This window comes from Heterobasidion irregulare, assembly GCF_000320585.1.
Source record: "Heterobasidion irregulare TC 32-1 unplaced genomic scaffold scaffold_08, whole genome shotgun sequence".
NCBI lineage: Eukaryota > Fungi > Basidiomycota > Agaricomycetes > Russulales > Bondarzewiaceae > Heterobasidion > Heterobasidion irregulare.
Genome location: NW_009258204.1, coordinates 1,534,773 through 1,553,348, shown reverse-complemented (window position 1 = coordinate 1,553,348; position 18,576 = coordinate 1,534,773). Strand labels below are relative to the sequence as shown.

At 55.1% G+C, this 18,576-nt stretch overlaps 6 protein-coding genes across 6 annotated transcripts; 3 read left to right on the top strand and 3 right to left on the bottom strand.

Annotated features, from left to right (window-relative positions):
• Positions 1-186: 186 nt before the first annotated feature.
• Positions 187-3,639, bottom strand: HETIRDRAFT_453598 (uncharacterized protein; the record flags this gene model as incomplete). Its single annotated transcript, XM_009551071.1, has 3 exons — positions 187-2,710; positions 2,768-2,904; positions 2,968-3,639. 3 exons carry the CDS (start codon positions 3,637-3,639, stop codon positions 187-189), a joined length of 3,333 nt encoding a protein of 1,110 aa, XP_009549366.1.
• Positions 3,640-3,851: 212 nt separating this feature from the next.
• HETIRDRAFT_441190 (kinase regulator Ste50-like protein) lies at positions 3,852-6,775 on the top strand (the record flags this gene model as incomplete). Its single annotated transcript, XM_009551070.1, has 9 exons — positions 3,852-3,948; positions 4,011-4,172; positions 4,228-4,293; positions 4,349-4,452; positions 4,504-4,897; positions 4,957-5,653; positions 5,706-6,066; positions 6,122-6,160; positions 6,224-6,775. The coding sequence occupies 9 exons, from the start codon at positions 3,852-3,854 to the stop codon at positions 6,431-6,433; spliced, it is 2,130 nt and encodes a 709-aa protein (XP_009549365.1). The 3' UTR covers positions 6,434-6,775.
• A 77-nt stretch (positions 6,776-6,852) lies between these two features.
• On the bottom strand, positions 6,853-7,865 carry HETIRDRAFT_441188 (uncharacterized protein). The gene has a single exon (XM_009551069.1). The coding sequence runs from the start codon at positions 7,791-7,793 to the stop codon at positions 7,542-7,544; it is 252 nt and encodes an 83-aa protein (XP_009549364.1). The 5' UTR covers positions 7,794-7,865; the 3' UTR covers positions 6,853-7,541.
• Positions 7,866-8,468: 603 nt separating this feature from the next.
• Positions 8,469-8,900, top strand: HETIRDRAFT_453596 (uncharacterized protein; the record flags this gene model as incomplete). The annotated part of the gene is made up of 3 exons (XM_009551068.1): positions 8,469-8,474; positions 8,539-8,667; positions 8,724-8,900. 3 exons carry the CDS (start codon positions 8,469-8,471, stop codon positions 8,898-8,900), a joined length of 312 nt encoding a protein of 103 aa, XP_009549363.1.
• A 2,129-nt stretch (positions 8,901-11,029) lies between these two features.
• Positions 11,030-16,031, top strand: HETIRDRAFT_156052 (uncharacterized protein; the record flags this gene model as incomplete). The annotated part of the gene is made up of 9 exons (XM_009551067.1): positions 11,030-11,045; positions 11,179-14,152; positions 14,227-14,422; positions 14,479-14,738; positions 14,801-15,222; positions 15,282-15,307; positions 15,372-15,492; positions 15,548-15,637; positions 15,712-16,031. 9 exons carry the CDS (start codon positions 11,030-11,032, stop codon positions 15,906-15,908), a joined length of 4,302 nt encoding a protein of 1,433 aa, XP_009549362.1. The 3' UTR covers positions 15,909-16,031.
• A 352-nt stretch (positions 16,032-16,383) lies between these two features.
• On the bottom strand, positions 16,384-18,494 carry AGT1 (putative aminotransferase class V). Its single transcript, XM_009551066.1, has 14 exons — positions 18,412-18,494; positions 18,320-18,330; positions 18,244-18,252; positions 18,154-18,184; positions 17,992-18,077; positions 17,874-17,943; positions 17,717-17,796; positions 17,525-17,661; positions 17,256-17,464; positions 17,147-17,199; positions 16,858-17,098; positions 16,706-16,799; positions 16,621-16,639; positions 16,384-16,556 (listed from the first exon to the last, which is right to left on the bottom strand). The coding sequence occupies exons 1-14, from the start codon at positions 18,433-18,435 to the stop codon at positions 16,454-16,456; spliced, it is 1,167 nt and encodes a 388-aa protein (XP_009549361.1). The 5' UTR covers positions 18,436-18,494; the 3' UTR covers positions 16,384-16,453.
• Positions 18,495-18,576: the final 82 nt, after the last annotated feature.

Genomic DNA, 18,576 nt, shown 5'->3' with positions numbered 1-18,576 from the left:
CAACTTATCGTCTCACGAAATGGACACTTGATTTGTATTTCTGTAGTCGAAAGCGGTGATCGCGCATGCACTCAGAATTTCACATTGTCCGACATGGCATTAGACGAGATAGTAGATTTGATAGATACAGATGCCCGATCCCCCTCCCTTCCAAAGGCCAATTACCCCAACCAACTGGTCCGCTGCTTACAGACCCTCGAAGAAACTCAAATCCTGCGCCGACAGTCCTCCAGCCCCCTTCGGCTGCGATGCGATGGCAGAAGATTTCGGCGGGCTCGCACTCATCAAAAACGCTAGGGGCGTTGACTCAGGCGACCACCTGGGTTCGCGCTGCGTTGGCGCAGCCGCAGCCGTTGTTCCCGTCGTCGTTGATACCGGCACAGGAGGTGGGGGTAGATGTGGTACGAAGACAGCCGCGGGTGCTGGGGTTGGTGGAAAGAAGGATACCGGGCCCGACCCTGGAGGTCGCAGTAAAGGCGCAGGAGCCAAGGAAGGTGGTAATGGAGGCGCAGGAGCAGGTGTCGGCATCAGAGGCGCTGTCTTCTCCATTTGGCCCATCACCGGCATGGAAGGTGGTGGCGGCGGCGACGTCCCCAGCTGGCCGCCCACATTTAGCCCACCGAAAAGGTCCATGTCGTCGCCAAGCAGGTCCCTGCTCATGGCGCTGAAGCTTGCGGGTGGGGGCGGCGGCGGGATTGCCTCGGGCGAAGGCGACAACGGTGCTGGCCAACGCCCTGGTCGTGCGGCAGCACGCTCGACAAGGTTGAGCGTATGCAGGTGTTCCGCGGCATGGGAACCCATGCGGCGGTGGGCGAGGGAGCTTGTGGGCGTCGTTGCTGTTGGCGAGCGTGAAGGAGAGGATGGAGATTTCGGGGGCGGCTTAAGGAGAGGCGCAAGGGTGGGCTTCGTTATCGGGAAGAACGTAGGGGGTGGGTCGAAGAGAGACACAGACTTATTCGGCGGCTTTGGTGGGCTGGGGGAGCGGATGGGAGAGGAGACAAAGGAGCTAAAATCGTCGAAGTCGTCGAGCAGCTGTGGCTTGTGAGATGCCGTGGTCTTGAGTACAGTAGAGATGCGGGGGAAGATGGAAAGTGCGCCTTGAGGCTGAGGCTGGGGCTGGATGAAAGACTGGCGATCAGAGGCGGCGGAAGCGAAACTGGTATCGTGAAATGATGATGAGACGGGCGGCTGATTGGGAAATGATGAGTGGAAGTCGGAGAAATCGTCGTCGTCGTCAAAAGCCTCAGCTACTGATGGCACATTGTTCACCGCAGAAGGAATGTGCTTGGACGAAAGAGGTGATATCAGTGCTGGAACATCAGATGATGGAAGCGGTCTGTTGGTAGGGGGCGGTGGGGGAAAGAAAGCTGGGGTCTGTGCACGCGAGCTGACAAGGGACGAGCTCGCGACGCTTGGTGGGGGAGGGATGATTCCTGATGCCAACATCCGTGATGATGTTGTCAACGGAGCTGTGGGTAGGGCAGAGGGCATAGGTTTGGCGTCTGCCGGCGATGACAATACAGACGACAACGATGAATGGCTGTTCGTCCGACTAGTGCGGTGTGTGGATGGCCTCGAGGCATGGCTATGAGGAGAGGTGGGCATCAGCGCCGGGCTCGTGGACCTCGATGAAGGGGTCAACGGGGCCAAAGTAGGAGCAAGGGGAGGAGGCAGCGTGGAAGCGGAAGTGGATGCGACAGGAGATAGGCTCTTAGCATGGAAGCTTGGGGAGCGTACACGGATAGATGTTGAGTCGCCGCCTGGATGCTGGGTCGTGCCTAGCCCGGTCGCTTTTGACGGAAGAGCCCTCATTACTGACGATGCAGACGGCGGAGGAGGTAAAGGGGCCGGCAGCTTCCCTCCAATGGGCTTGCTCGCGAGCATGCTGGCCAGACCTCTCAACTGAGGGTCTTTCTCACCATCGGCATCATCGGCATCATTTGCGCTCGGGACCAGATCCGTCAAAAATTCGAGGTCATCTGTGGACAGCGCGAGAGAATTCCGTGGTGACGAAGTGGAGGGTACGCGAGACCTAGAGAAGCGGTTGAAGAAGCGAGAGACTGCTGACGGGGCTTGAGAAGAATCACTCGAGGGCGATGTCAACGGCTCAAACGCTGGGAGACCCGAATCGGAATAGGATGTCATGGGGGTGCTCATCGGAGGGGTCTGACCAGAGGTCGCGAGTGTTGTTGAGCCAGCTGCAGCGGTTGGAAGGCTGTGTGCAAGCGAAGACGAAGAAGCGATGGGAGAAGCTCCCTTGCTCGCCACGGATGTGGAGGACTTGATGCTGTCCATGCTCGACCGCGCCGTGGGCACAGTCCCATCGATCTTTGCCGTTATCTCTTGCACCGGAGAAGCGACTTTCAAAGCCTCTCGCGTACTCGACGCTCGTCTATTCCACAAGCTTGCCAACAAACCGCTTCCGCTCTTCCTGCCTTTCTCCTCTACCTTCTCTTCATTATCTTTTTCCAAAATTCTCCAACCAGCTGGTACTTCGTCTTCAACGACTTCTACCCGGGATTTTACAGACAACTCCCATGCCGTCGACCCTTTCGCAGCCAAAAAGTTTGACATAGGACTGCTCTTCGTGAGGAGGATGTTTCGTGAGAGCTTTATAGAGTTTACCATCGCCTTTCCTGTGAAACTTTGCGTAAATGGCTTCAATGGTGGCAATGTCATGTCAGGACAGTAGCGGGTCATAAGAGCATCGCTAGAGGGATTTCGTTAAACTCAACTAACTTCAACCTGGTGAGTAAAAGGCTCTTACAGGCCGTCCACGGCGTCCATGCCGGCGTGCAACCTTTTCTGCCACTCCTGATCTTCTTCCAAGTTTTCAGGCTCAGGCCAAACTTCTTTCGAGACCTCCTCCACCTGCTGAAGGATGTTCGCAAGTAATTCGGGAGGCTAGAGAGTAATTACATCATGAATGTTGCTAGCTTGCGTATGCCTTGTATCAATCAAGCTTACCACCCTGCGGTCCATTGCCTCCTTTTCTCTCTTAGCAGCTTCCCATTCATCTACAGCCTCCTGCTCGCCCGTGGTAGATGTGGACGTTTGCGGTTCTGCCCACGCTGAGGCCCATGTATTAGCCCCGTCGACATCGACTTTGAAGCTTTCAGAAGGAGTGCTCCACGCATCAGTGTCCTTTGCTGCGAGCGCCGTTTCAAATCCGCCAAAACCATCTGGGGTAGAGGGAGTAGATAGCATAGGAGATGATGGCTGAGGTATAACGCCTTGAGACTCTTCCTCGATAGTACTTGGAGATGAAGGGCGTTCGTCATGAGCAGAAGATGTTGGAGACGCTGGCGATGACTGTGATTCATCCGATACCCTTGCGGTTGATGATCGAGAGGGTTCTGAAGGTTCTGGAGAGCGTGACTTTCCAATGGCGAAGCTGCTATACGGGTTCGCAGGGGACCAGCCAGGGGAGGTGGCCCCTTGCGACCAGAGCGATGCAGGGTGTTCTGAGGGCTCGTCCCAGTTTATTCCAGTGCCTGTAGCCCAGGATGGCATAGCAATATCAGCTTCATCATCGTCAAGCTGTGACCTTGGTTTAGTGGTCCAAAGAGAATTAGCAGTCTGTGAGCTACGGGAGGAATCAGCAGTGTCGCTCCATGCATTGCCCCAGACGTCTTCCATGTTCAGCTGCGTGTTCGGAGAGCGAGGGACATAGGAAAGTGAATGGCGAAGGCTAACGGACGACGTTCGGGCGAGTGTTACGGCGTCGAGCGAGGGAACGGCCTGGGAGTGTCGTGTGGCGCGCACGTGGCAAATCCCGGCATTCCCTCTGTGGAGGTTACAACTCGGGCTTTCATGCCCTCGTCATTGGTATTCACCTGCGAATCCTCGCCATGGACTCACGAAGTAGCATCACAGACTGGAATGAAGATGACGTGCAGCTCTTTTTGTCTGGCCTTGGCTACTCACAATACGAGAGCCAAATTCGAGGCAAGTCTCTCATCGACCTTATTGTCTTGCTCCTTCCCAATCCCATCATCCGTCCTCTTTAGAACACAATATTTCCGGGGATGTCTTGTGCATAGTAGATGCCGAAAGTCTCAAGGAGATTGGGATAGCAACAGTGGGCCAACGTCTTGCGATTCTCAAAGCAATATACCTCGCCAAACTCGCTCACAACGTACCAATCGAACCGGGCCAATACGTTCCACCATGTACATCACTCTTCCTAGCAGCCTAATGCCTACTGACATCGTATCTTCCTCTAAGCCGAAGCCGAGGAACGGGCGGAGAGCCTCAGTGTTGATAGACTGTATGATCTTATTCGGGAACAAGGTGTGTCTTCTGCTTATCTTATTCACGCCTGAACTGAACATCTCTGGCTTCAAAGATGAACGACTTCGATTGTTGGAAGTCGACAATCAACGACTTTTTCAGACTGTGCACAGCACGTTAGAGGACTTGAATAGCCTGAGGTCGTCTCAAAGCAGTCGGGTGCGTTCTTATGTCTACGCCTTTCCTCTTGTATAGAATGCGTATCTTCAGGCGGAAGAAAGCCCTGTCGCTAGGCAGTCCTCTTTCAAATGGGCTCAATATGTCAAATCCACTGGCTCGCCGACAAAACCCGAAATTGTAGAATCTCCTCATGCATCACCACACCGCCTCGAGCATGATACGTCCTATAACCGACTTCTAAATCCCCCAATGCAATCTACCTCACAACTCAAACCGAATGGTATCCACTCTTCACCGAATCCCAATGGGAACTCTGTCGCCCCTCCTAAACCCATTCGGCAGGAAAGCTCTGATAATCTCAAGAGTTTCAAAGTTAGCCTGGAAGACCCTGCATGGAAAGTTTTACCCGCAGCGCTACGGAAGTACAAGATCAACAACGACGATTGGCAGAATTACGCCATGTTCATCTGCTATGGGCCTCCAAGTGAGTGGCATATCGTCCCCTTTGCGTATATCTAGTACCCGGAACATGTTGCCATTCAGACACACGTCCAGCTTGTGTTTTTTTTCACTTCTCTTGTCCTTGCCATCATCTGCATTCGACATACATGTTTTGTCGCACGCGCATGCATGCTGATCCATCCGTGTATCTAGGTAGTCGCATTGAGCGATGTCTCAGCTACGATGAGAAGCCGTTATTGCTTTTCCAGAAACTCAAAGACGCACAGAAAAACCCGGTATTCATGTTGAAACATATCAAGGATATACGTTCGCCTATCGCTGTTGCGCAGCAGAAGCAGGCTGCGCGAAAGGCATCGTCAAGCGACCCCGCCGCCGCCGCCGCCGCCAAGAAATTAGGCCCCGGTCATGCCCGAACGCTATCGCGTCCACCACGACTGCATGTACAGTCAGAGACTGCGCTAGGTAATTCCACAGGTGCTGGCGGGCATCCCGGTTCTCCGGAAGTCATGTCTCCTGCAATTGATAACCGGGAGCGAGAGGATCTTTCCGTGGATAGATTAGGTTTGACTCCCGAAAGAAAGGTGGTGCCAGGGGACAGAGCAGGGGAAGCGCCGAAGTCGGCGGTGCCGCTGACAGCAGTGACAGCGGCCTCGACGCCAGAGGAGTCAAGCGCAGGGGGCACTCCCGCGAGGGAAGTTCCTGTCACTTCAGATATATCGTACGCAGTGGCGATCTACCCGTACATGGCCGAGCAAGAGGACGAGTTCGATGTGGTTGTGTAAGTGGTCTTCGATGATGGCTGATGATACGAATCTTACTCTTTCTACCAGCGGAGACACATTTGTTATCATTTCTCGAGCCCGTGGTTGGTGGGTTGTGCAGCGTGACCCGACCGGCTCTGGTATCGTCGATTCAGATACGTCGAAGCAGGGTTGGGTTCCTGCTGGCTGTCTTTTGGAGACGAAGATTCCAGTAGCCGTCGCTATTGCTGAAGCACATGCAATATCTCCAGGATCACGACCACCAACACCGGACTCCAATCACAAGACTCCTATCTTGCCATTGAATATAGTGTCGACCAGCTTCCCTGGATACGCGTTGATGGATTATAAGAAGAAAGGCGAAGAGGAGTTGGACCTCCTGAAAGATGACAGCTTAAGAGTCTTCAAGCGGTACAACCATTGGTCATATGTCAGTCTGAAAATTATGTTGTCTATATCGAGGCTGAGACCAGTCCCATCAATAGGCAGTGAAAGAAGACGGAGGAGATCGTGGCTGGGTCCCGGTGAGTCTGCACTGATGGCATTCATCTAAATTTTGTTCAACTTCTTCTCATCACACATCACAGTCATGGTATATCGGCAAGGTCTCCTCTTCTGGAGCAACCCCGGCCACACCCGGTGTTACTGCTGTTCCCAATCTCAACTCCTCAGTCACTCTCGATGCGAACGACACACGGCTGTATTCTGGTGATCCCTCCATCAGTGGACCACAGCCCCAAGTATCGCCCATGTCTTCTGCATTCCCGCCTCAGGCTAGAGCTACGACAGTCATCTGAAATCCCAGGGTTAAAGCGAACACGCACCACCGTTCCTTGCTATTACAGCTCCTCTATACTTCCCATATCAGGCGAACATCACCTCCCATCCTCCTTCATTACTGTTACATATTTCCAGCTCTCGAAGTTTTCAGCAGCTCGTTTTTCTCATATTTAGTTATGACAGGCCATTCATTGTTGTTCCGTGTACCTTTGCACTAAAGTATCCCATCTATCTTTCGCTCTTCGCCTTTTGGTTCTCGTTGCTTATACCATGCGTTCACTCACGACATCTGATGTACATTACTTAGCATTTCGTTCAATATTTTCGGCCCGTGGCGGTCTAATGAAATCCGTCCGACCAAGGCGGCCTCTGATTGGCTGTTGGTCCCATGTGGCGCGGAAACAAAGCTGCCGTGTTACTAATGCATCAACTTGGATGATGTTCCAACAGTGTCCCAAACCGCTTCGGCGTGCTATGGTCTCCCTCTCTGCTCAGTTGTTACTTAGTTCAATCCGATATCCAGCAGCCGCGACAGTTGTTTGACGGCACCACCGGTGCCTACAGCTATCTTTCGAGTCATTCTGGCATTCACGTGCATGTTGCGACAGGCCGTGCCGTCCTACCGAGCAGGAAACGTCTCTTTTTCCGTGCAGAAAGGAATCAAACACTGGCAATGGCGGTATTGGTACATCCCATTCCCATCTCTGGTATGTCATGACGTCGGCATATGAAGGTTATCACTAGACTTCCAGCTGGATCATTGGCTACAACTGCTGGGGCGCCCATTTGCGCCTCTGCAGCCGGCGATCGGGTGGGCGGCTCGACCCGATCTCGGCTCTGTTTCAATCCCACCTCTTCTCCAGGTGTACTGACACTGTACTGACCGTATTCTTGGTCTTTCCAAGTTCCAACTGCTGCTTCTCAAATGTCAAAATCCTCGTGGACATCTTGATCGCGCTGTGTTTCATCATCATCTACTGGACACCGCTGTCCAGCTGTGGTTGTCGAGACCGGTTGCATCTCTGACTCCATCTCGAACCTCTTTGTTTGTGGTAGCTGTAAGGTGACAACTGAAGGGGTGTATCGTCGGCATGGACTTGTTGTAATGATGCCATGACGCGATGACTATGTCGGCCAAACAAGCTGCTGGATCTGGCTCGATCGGTGCCCTCCATGTGGACCTGGCAGGTCCAAGCCTGCTCCTGTCACATTTCTAGTAGTCACCGACTGCCTGGGTACGGTTTCAGCTACCAAAGTCTGGGTGTTCTGCTCTTCACTGCCGCTTTGGCTACGACCGACTGCGCTCCCTGCCGTCCTCTGGCGCGAACAGCTTTCGCTCGTTTTGCAACATGCATGGCAATCCCGAGCACAACACATGTAGGATGGTATGGACCGGGGACGGCAGTCTGTATCACGACTACTATCAGTGTTGGCTCTCGCTAGGTATTTGAGGGGGGGCTTTCTTCTGCCGATGCATCCAAATCACCCACTCGTCAATAGTACCTTTTGAACATGTACGCGAACGCACATCAATCATGGAACATGAACATGCAGGTACGTGTGTACAACCCGCCCACGAGCCTCCTGTCATTATGTTGATAACTTCATTGACAGCGAGAGCCAGTTCGGGAGCCACCACGGCCAGACCTCCTTATGGATGGCTACATTTCGCACACCTTTCAGTCTCAAAGCGCGGATCGGCACTTTCACAATGTTCTGAAGGCCTCAATAAACCAATTGTATATACAACACGATAGATTCGAGGGCTGCTTTTTCATCACCTTCGGCCCTGGAAGCCCGTCAATGGTCCTTGATTACTCCGTTGACTTAAGGCGAGGAAGCATAGTACCCCAACAACTTTGGATCCCCCACAGCCAAACCGATCAGCGCCAGCATGTCGACGACGCATGGCTTGGACCACCGACATTTTTTACTCGACAAGATAGTCCTATTGGCGTGCGTCTGGTAGATGCTACAGCCGGGTCCTTCAACACTCTCAACGGCGCAACCGAACCAGCCAGACTGGGCAACAAATCCACAATACATATCAGGATGAATGTGCGTCGCTTGTGACCGGTGGATCTCGAGACCGCATTGTTGACTGCGAGCTCGCTCGATGCAGTGGCCAGGATATCCCACCTATGATTGGAAACGTCAATTCCAGGCGAAAGATGAGACCGCGTCGAAGAACCCAATCACCTTAGGGAGGCTTATACGCCACGTGGGTCGTTCGGTGGATGCTTTCATTCAGGTAAGTTCGTCCTAGATATTGTCGTCCAGCTTTCTGATTATCGCGACAAACATCAGGAAGCCAGTAGGCACCATTGTACGTCTCCGCAATGGAGGTTTGGGCCGGGGGGACTCTCGCGCGACGACATCACCCTCATTGGTATCGTACACGTATCGGCGGGCAGCATCATGCCGATCCTCCAGATCAATCGATCCATCGTCGATCCTTCATTGCCCCAACAACTCCAAATCTGATGATGCCCGCTGTCCTGATAATCTGCAGACATTGCCTGTTCGTTTCGGTATTCTGATTGTTCCTGCATGTTTTCTTGTTAGCTTCCGAACCACATCTACTACATCCTGCATCTGATTGTCAGTACTTTTTCGCGCAATCGTAATAGTTTCACCACGATACCAATTTGTTTACCCGATGTTTTTCACGAGTGGAGGAGGATAGCAGGAGGACCCATCTGGACAAACTGCAGTTCGGCAGTAAATTACCTTTCAGGCCAATTTCGTCAGACATGGTTGGCGCGGAGACAGACAAAATACATTCCGCGAGCCACCGAGCGATCGCCGTGTTCCTAGGATTTCCAAGTTCAGCGTCCCTCTGCATCTTCTTCAAACCTCAAATCAATGATAAGCTAGTGTGGAGCATCAAGAACAACGCCAGACCTGTGCTCTCCGTTGGGCGTAAGTTATACCGTAGCTGGAGTAAGTCAGAGGTTCGCTGGAACTGCAGCATGCGAAGGCTGACGGTTCGCAGCAGGAAAGCACTGATCCACTCTCCAGCTGGAAGATGGGTGTATATGAAGCAATCTCGCGCGCCTCCCTGTCGCTAGAGGACTGCAATGCGGTGAATCCTTTTTTTCAATCAATAAAGCGATGCCCAATTCCACGTCTTTCGACACTAGGGAAGGCTTCGACAGGCCCCCAAATATTGTACTATGATCTCGCTAGAATCACCAAGGCGGTGCGCCGTCCCACGTCCTTCAGGGTCGCCCGCCCTAAGACACTCGTATCGATGCTCGTTGCTCATGTGAACCCGCCTGCAGACAACGCTCCGCCGACTACGACAGCCCATGGATGAGGCTCACTCGTCCAATCGGACATGCTGTAGTGCGCAAATGAAGCCCGAAACCGCGCACAGGCCGTCGGGGTATGGGGAATGGAACATGCAGCGCCGGACGCGCGGTGGAATTTTTTCCAGCTACAGAGCCTGTCTCAAACGTCTTGCGTCCGCCAAATTAACGAGCACCGAGTTCGAGGTTCACGAGACAAACACCGCAGGTGCGTCGGTTCGAAGGGGTCGCAGCTGCTCTTGAATGGTGGTGGCGGAGCAATCCAAGTTAGTGGACGACGACAACGTCTGCGCGACGTCCGAGATGGTAACTTTGGGAACATCATGCAGCAGTCAACCGTGTAGGATCGATCAGGACAGGCCAGGCTCACTTTAGGCGCGGTGATTGTGCAGTAACGCCACGATATGTAGCGCCGTGGACTGAGCGTTGGCCTCACGCGGAAGATCCCAAGCATGCTCTGCAGAAGCTGGGAGCAAGGCTGCGGAAGTGATTTATTACGAGAGGATGCCAATGAAGGAAGACCATTTTGATTTTCCCTACAAGGTCAAAGTAGCCGCGAGCAGCACAGTCTCCGTGTCTAAACTCAAGAAATGAATTTGCAGACAGCGAGGGGGACAGGCAAAGGTGGTGTATTGATGGCTAAGCGCGCAATCAGCCACAAGCGTCAATGAGTAAACAACGATTAATCCTTTGCCAGTTGTACAAGTGCATCGAATTAGGCCGGTCAGTGGCACTGAGATAGTGAAACCTCCCTCAATGTCCGACGTCCGAAAGTCTAGACAGTTGGTTCCACGGTCCCTGCATAGGTCGGAATGCGCGTACGGATCCCACTGCAACTTAGGGAGAACACGGAACAAAGATGGCACCATCCCTGGCCATCATGGTTTGATGGTTTGGAGGGGGCGAGAGTCTCTGTGTGGATCAGGTGTTGCACGAAATTCGGAATTCGGGCATTAGGCGCTGAGTGGTATATTTGGGGAGACTTTCGCACGAAAGAGACTCGTCGGGGGGATTCGGGGGGAAGGCACGGGGTTGTGGAGGCCCGCCTACAGTAAGATACGCTGAGGAAAGGGTAGGATATGATAGGATTGTGCCGACGGATGGCGGACGAGGTGGATCAGAGGGGCTGTACGGGTGCCGTGAAGGGCTGCTGGACAGCGTGAGTCGGAGGGAAAGCAAGACGCGATGGTTGCGTTGAGTTTGCAAATCGCTGGCGTTGAGTGCCGGATATGGGCACGGACAAGCAGCTGCAAACGGATGAGGTGCTCGCGACAATTCCGAATACCCTGCGTTATATATTCAATGTCCACAGCCCTTTGTCCGCAATTTTGTCTTCCGACGCTCGGTCACAGGTACACTCGTCTTCGACCCTCACCGCTCCCTCCTCACTGACCTTGAATTTATTTCTCGCCAGTTTTCTGCCATGTCGGTCACCCCATCCATCGCGGCAGTCGCACGGGTCGCATACCTTGCCTCCGACGTCGTCGTTGACTCGCAGTCCGCTTTTTCCAACTACTGGAAAGCCTCGCCGCGAAGCACACGGGGTGCTTCGTTGATCTCCATCCCACGCGCGGCCGACCCTGCATCAATCCTTCTCCGGGATCACGCAGCCTCTTTGCTCGCCTACACATCCTCTACCTCTCAGGCTTTGACCCGCCTCCTCCCCCACCTCGCAGAGCTCTCCTCGCTCCCCCTTGTCTTGCATCTCGCTACGGATAACGACCTATCCGACGCCGCCATTCTCCGCTCTGCGGTCCCGTACTTCCTTCACTCCTCTACCGCCCAGCAAGCCCATGACAATGCGCTGCTCGCTTCTCGTCTTGCGCGCTCCGAGAGGAAAGCAGTCGTTCACGTTTTCCACGTCGGAAGCCAGAACGAGACGGTGGAGGAGGTCGCAGAGGATCAGGTTCAGCCGTTTCTCATTGCAGAGAAGCGCTCCCCTTCTAGGGCCAATGGCCATGCCCACAGTCCCAGCATGTCCAGCCTTTCCTCTCCTCTTGCACACTCTTCCGCAGATCCTGCGACAGCCGACCTGCTCAAGGCTTACGAGTCCGCCGCATTGTCCACTCTCGCCTTGGTCCGCCGGACGCAGCGTCCGACCGTTCAGCATGGGAGTTCAGAGCCTCACACTGTCATCTTCATCCTCGGACGCGCAAACTTCGACTTTACAGTTGAAGGCGTCTCGTTCGTGGACATCTCTCTCGTCACCCCGTTCCCCTCCTCGCGCATCGCGAGCTCCATCCCCTCGTCCGCAAAACGGGTCATCGTGCTCGAGCAAATCGCCAAGTGGTCCATGAAGTGGACGCCCATCTTCCTCGAGATCATCAGCTCCCTTCAACATCACGATCCCGAGACACGGCCCGTCGTGCACAGTGCGACTCTCGGCGACGCGAGTTCCATTCAGTCTGACGACATTCTGAGCCTCGTCGAGAGCGCACAGACATTGTCCCCTTCAGAGCGCCTCATGCTCGGCCCCTCCGCCATCTCGGAATCTGCCCCTCTCGCAACGCCGCAGGTCCCAAAACACGAATCATCCTACACCAAAATCCTCTCCCACCTTTTCGGCGACCGGATGGAGATCTCCAACTCCCCCGCCCTCGTGTCATCCCAGGGAGAAATGGCCACGAGCCCCGAATTTGCTCTGGGCCGCATTCGCGGAGAGCTCGAGCAGCGCTCCGATCTCATACGTGCCGTTCAGGATCTCCTGCAGACTGGTGACGTCGAGCCCGAGCTCCACGCGCTCCTGAGCCAGTGGACCCTCGCAAAAGACGACGGTGTGAAGAGCCGGCAGCTCGGCATTGAAATCGTCGAAGCCCTCGAGACTGCATCCGTCGCGCACAAGGCTGCGGATCGCATCCTCGCCCTTCGAGCCCACTTTCCGGCGCTGTCGAGGTGGATCATCGGGTCCGACGCGTGGTCGTACGATCTGGGCTCCTCTGGCCTGCACCATGCCATCGCCTCAGGGCTCAATATCAACATCCTCATCCTCGACACCCTGCCGTATTCCTCGCGGAACTCTGGAGACCCTCACCGTCGCAAGCACGATGTCGGGCTGTACGCGATGAACCACGGCGATGCCTACGTTGCCAGCGTCGCCGTGTACTCGTCCTATGCGCAGGTTCTCCAATCCCTCATGGAGGCGGACAAATTCAATGGGCCCAGCGTCGTCCTCGCCTACCTACCCTATACGAGTGAAGATTCCGCGGCGCTTGATCTGTTGAAGGAGACGAAGCTGGCCGTGGACTCTGGCTATTGGCCCCTGTACCGCTGGGACCCGAGCAAGGAGGCGCAGGGCAAGGAGCCGTTTTCTCTCGACTCTGATGCCATCAAGAACGACCTACAGGCGTTCCTCGACCGCCAGAACCACCTCTCGCAGCTCGTGCGGTCGAAGCCCCAGCTGGCGTCGGAGCTGGTCAGTAGCTTGGGCGAGAGCGTGAAGGAGGCGAGGAAGAGGAAGGCGCAGCAGGCGTATGCGGAGCTGCTCGACGGCATCGACGCGCCACCGTTGCTGGTTCTGTACGCGTCCGACGGGGGCGCGGCGGAGAAGAAGGCGAAGAGGCTGGCGCGCCGTGCCCAGGCGCGGGGGCTGTCCGTCACGATACACTTCCTGGACTCGATGAGCTTGGAGGGTCTTGCACAGGAGGAGCACGTCGTGTTCGTCACGTCCACCGCCGGTCAGGGCGAGCCCCCGCAGAACGCGAGGAACTTCTTCAAGGCTGTAAACGCCGCGGTAGCGAAAGGCGAGAAGGTACTCCCGAACCTCAAGTTCTCCGTGTTCGCCATGGGCGACAGCCACTACTGGCCACGGGCCGAGGATGCGCACTACTACAACAAGCCTGGGAAGGACCTGGACGCGCGACTCGCGCAGCTCGGGGGCGAGCGCATCGCGGATCCGGGCCTCGGTGACGACCAGGACGCGGACGGCTCGGAGACCGGCTACAAGGTCTGGGAGCCGCTGCTGTGGAAGGCGCTCGGCGTCGACTCGATCGAGGTGACGGAGGCCGAGTCGGAGCCGATCACGAATGAGCACATCAAGATCGCGTCGCAGTACCTGCGCGGGACAATCGCGGAGGGCCTGGAGGACACGACGACGGGCGCGCTCGCCCCGAGCGACACGCAGCTCACCAAGTTCCACGGCATATACCAGCAGGACGACCGCGACATCCGCGACGAGCGGCAGGCGCAGGGCGTCGAGCCCGCGTATTCGTTTATGATCCGCGTGCGCATGCCCGGCGGCGTGTGCTCGCCGCAGCAGTGGCTCGCGATGGACCAGATTTCGGACGAGCATGGGTGCGGGAACTTTAAGCTCACGACGCGCCAGACGTTCCAGTTCCACGGGGTCATCAAGCGGCACCTGAAGCCTTCGATCCAGGACATCAATAGGGCGCTCTTGGACACTCTGGCGGCGTGCGGAGACGTCAATCGGTATTTGGTTTTCTCTGGCAGTTGATTGTTTGAGTCTAGTGGTTGACTGACGCGATTTTTTAAATCCCCGTTAGTAACGTCCTTGTGTCTTGCATACCGACCTACAACAAGTTGCACGCTCAGGTGTACGAATTTGCGAAGAACGTCAGCGAGCGCCTCCTCCCGAGGACCTCGGCATACCACGAGATCTGGCTCGACAAGAAGCTTGTGGCTGGCGAGGCTTTGCAGGACTTTGAGCCCCTCTATGGCGAATTCTATCTTCCTCGGAAGGTGCGTCCCCGTCCCTTGTGTAAATCTCGTCAACCTGTCTGACACCTGTATCTCAGTTCAAAGTGGCGATCGCGGTTCCTCCGACGAACGACGTCGATGTCTTTGCAAATGATGTTGGGTTCATCGCCATCATGGGCGAAGACGGCGAACTTGCCGGATTTAATGTCACTGCCGGCGGAGGTATGGGTGTCACCCATGGTAACAAGAAGACGTATCCGCGAACCGGTTCGGTCCTTGGCTTCTGCACGCCTGAGCAGGGTGCGGAGGTGGCTGAGAAGATCATGATCGTGCAAAGAGACAACGGCAATCGTGCCGAGTAAGTTGACGCTCTCTGATCGCTTTTGAGGTTCTCTGACGTCGTGTGTCCTCGCTGCGTAGCCGGAAGAACGCCCGCTTGAAGTACACCATCGACCGGATGGGCCTGGAGACGTTCCAGGCAGAGGTTGAGAAACTGCTTGGGTACCACCTCCAGCCCGCCCGTCCGTTCTCGTTCGACCGCAACACGGACGACTTTGGATGGAAGACCGGCGAGGACGGCAAGCACCACTTCACGTGCTTCATCGAGAACGGGCGCATCCAGGACGAGCCGGACCGCGACTTCAAGACGGCGCTGAGGGAGATCGCGAAGGTCCACAAGGGCCGCTTCCGGCTGACGGCCAATCAGCATCTGATCATCACCGAGGTCGCGACGGAGGACTTGCCCGAGATCAAGCGGCTGCTCGCGCTGTATAAGCTGGATAACGTGAATTTCTCTGCGCTGCGGCTGTCATCCTCGGCTTGCGTTGCGTTCCCTACATGCGGTAAGTGACGGCCACGAGACCCAAGTTGGTGTGCGTGCTCAATTGATGTGACCGCCCAGGGCTTGCCATGGCCGAATCGGAACGGGTGCGTTGATCCCTTTGGCGTTGACATTTGGGGGTAACTGACTGGGGATACCGCATATATACAGTATCTCCCTCTTCTCGTCGACAAGGTCGAGAAGATTTGCGAGGAAAATGGCCTTCGCAACGACTCGATCGTCATGCGCATGACAGGGTGCCCGAACGGCTGTGCCCGACCTTATATTGCTGGTTCGTGATCACCGCCGGCGATCGGTGGCCTCATGTGAGCTGACGCGCGCTGCAGAGATTGCATTCGTAGGCAAGGCGCCCGGGACGTACCTCATGCTGCTCGGGGGAGGCTTTTATGGGCAGCGCCTGAACAAGATCTACAGAGGTTCGTCCGCGTGTTGCAGCAAGCGTTCGTTCGAGTGCGAATTCCTGACCATCGTTTTCTTTCGTGAAACACAGAGAGCGTGACGGAGCCCGAGATCCTCGCCATCCTCGAGCCGATGATCAAGCGCTACGCGCTCGAACGGGAGGACGGCGAGCGCTTTGGCGATTTCGTCATCCGCGCGGGGTACATCGCACCGACGACCTCTGGGGCTGCGTGGTACGATCGTATGGGCGGCGAGGCGCCACACCGGGAGATCGCTCTCGCCGCGTAGTAGTAGTGTTCAGGTGGAGGGGTTTTTTTATCGCTGGGACTGGGAGACTCTACATCTAACGCTGTGCATTTGTAATCGTAATTTGTTCCATAACGCATGTTTATTCAGTCATATTCACAAGGCAAGCGTCTGTTTGAGAGCGCTTTCAGAGCTTGGGCTGTTCGCCGTTGGGTGATTCTGGGCGAAGAATGCCACTTCGCACAGGTCTGCAAGATGACGTACCGGTAGGAGGGTTTTTTTCCCTTGATCGCTGTCTCCGAAAATCAAAGAAAGTGTAGATGGGCTCAGTTGGCTTTCGCTGTGGGCGGCTGGCTAGCCAGTGCAAACATATGCTTGAGGCTAGGTGTATTGTTGATGGGCAGGTGCCCAACGTCGGATAACAATCCCTTATTTATGCTTAGATCTTAGCGAAAAGTGAATTTCAAAGTCGGGGCTGCACAGCAGCGGCAGACTCTCCGGAGGGGCGGCCTGCAGTGAAGGAATGAGCGATCAGAATTTGATTATACACGCTGCAGACACATTGTCCCGGAACGATCGGTTCCTCGTCATGCACTCTTACTTGTTGCCTCTGCGATCACCTCCTTCAGCACCGCGATGATGCGTTCGACGTCGCCACGCTCCGCGTTCGCGACCGTGGTGCCCATATGGCTGTAGCGAGGAAGAAAGTTAGCCTGGAGAGTGCAATATTAGGAGATGAGCGCCTGTGACTTACCCTATGCGGAAGTAGTTATCTAGTGGGAGGTGAAACGGGGTGGGTTGGTGAACGGTAGGCGAGCAGAGCGGGGTGGAAAGCAAACCTTTTTCCGCGCCTAGGCCACCTGCAATAACGACACCCTTCTTGAGGAAGAGGGGTAGTAGCTCTGATGACTTCACGCCCGGAGGACACCACAGCTTTCCCCTCGTGTCAGCCACAAATTCTCTACATGACGGAGAATTGTCTCAAGCTTACCGCTGTCATACCATTCGCAGCTATTGAGGGGTCAGCAGCGAGTTGCTTCAGACCGAGCTCTTTAGCCGCCGCCTTGAGGCGATTGCTAGCGTCCGCGTGGAGCTTGAAGCGCTCCTCGAGGGATGACGAACCCTTGACGATCTGTGTCAGGGATTGGTTGAACGCAAAGATGAGGTTGACTGGGGGGGTGGCGAAGTAGGCGGCTGATCCTTTCTCGTACGCTGTCATGATGGGAAGCCATCTTGTGCACGTTAGTGACGATCAAGTGAGTCGAAAAAAAATCATTTACCTCTTCCAGCTCGCATAGTACGAAGAGACAGGTGTCGATCGCGCTGCAGCTACCTACGCTCGGGTCTTTTTGTGAGATCAAAGTGATGTGACGCGTTGGCATTGCTCACCTGCAGTGCTTTCTGGCTGGCAACGACGACGCTGAGACCGGGGGGTGCACCAAGGCCTTTCTGGCTGGCAGATACGACTACATCGATGCTCCAGTCATCCATGCGAATCTCCTCGCTCGCCACGGCGCAAACAGCATCCAAAATCACGAGCGTATCTGGTGACACTCTCCTCACAACCTCAGCAACCGCCTTCGGATTCGACAGAACAGCTGGCGTAGAGAACGTTAAACAAATCGATATGAGTATAGCAAAGGTGAAAATAGACGTGCCTGTCGATGTGTCTACGTGGGTAATCGTGACAATCTTATACTTCTTGGCCTGCAACGCCTTTTCGACCTCTTTGAGGCTGACAGTGGTACCTAATTCGGCCTTAATTTGATCGACATTGGCGCCATATGTTCGGAGGCTACACGGAGCAATATCAGCAGACTATCGGGGCGCGAGTCGGTCTCTATACACACCAATCAGCGAAGCTTTCGCCAAAGTAGCCCGTGTTGAGCACTAGAGCATTCTCACCAGCCTCCACGAGATTCGAAGAAACCTAAGAATAAATGCGGGGCCCGACATGAGTTTCGGGAGAAGAGGACGATAGTAACAAGGTTGTTTACGCCAGCCTACCTGGTCCCAGCCCAAGGTTCCCGATCCTGAGATGAGGAATGGCTGTGCATCCTTGGAGTAGACGACCTCCCTGATCTTACGTTGGACGAAGTGAGCACGCGGATCAAGTAGTGCGCACCTTGTCATGCGTAAGCTGTCACCAAAGGCGGACACGAATTCCGCGGACATATGGGAGACGGAGGGGTGGGCGTTTGCGAAGAGGACCTGACCATGAAGCGAACAAGCAGGAATGAGGGTGCATTCGTCGTACGCGTTGTGAGAGACGGATGGAAGAGTGTACCTCATCCGTAACTTCGACGGGGCCAGGGATTCTGGAGATGATCATGGCTCAATATGCGGGGCGTTCATCATCGCGATGAGTAGGACTCACAATAGCAGCCTTTTGACGCAAAATCCCAAGTCATCCCTGTCAGCGTCAAACCCTCCAATGTATCCAATGTACTCACTTGTGCGGGGCCTAACGCGATGAGACAGAAATATTATCTGATCAGGACAACTCCGCCGGTTCACTGGGAGCCTTCGCCGTACTGAGACGCACCTGGTGGAAGCTTTGTGCTGACATGGTGCGTTTTGAGAAGAGATTGAACGCGCTGGGGGTAAATGGAGGGTTGTTGGTATGCGCGGGAGGAAAGATGGACACGAGTGCCCTGCGGATGAATGCTCGGGATAACATAAGTAACGGCACGCCGCGTCCCGCTGGTGA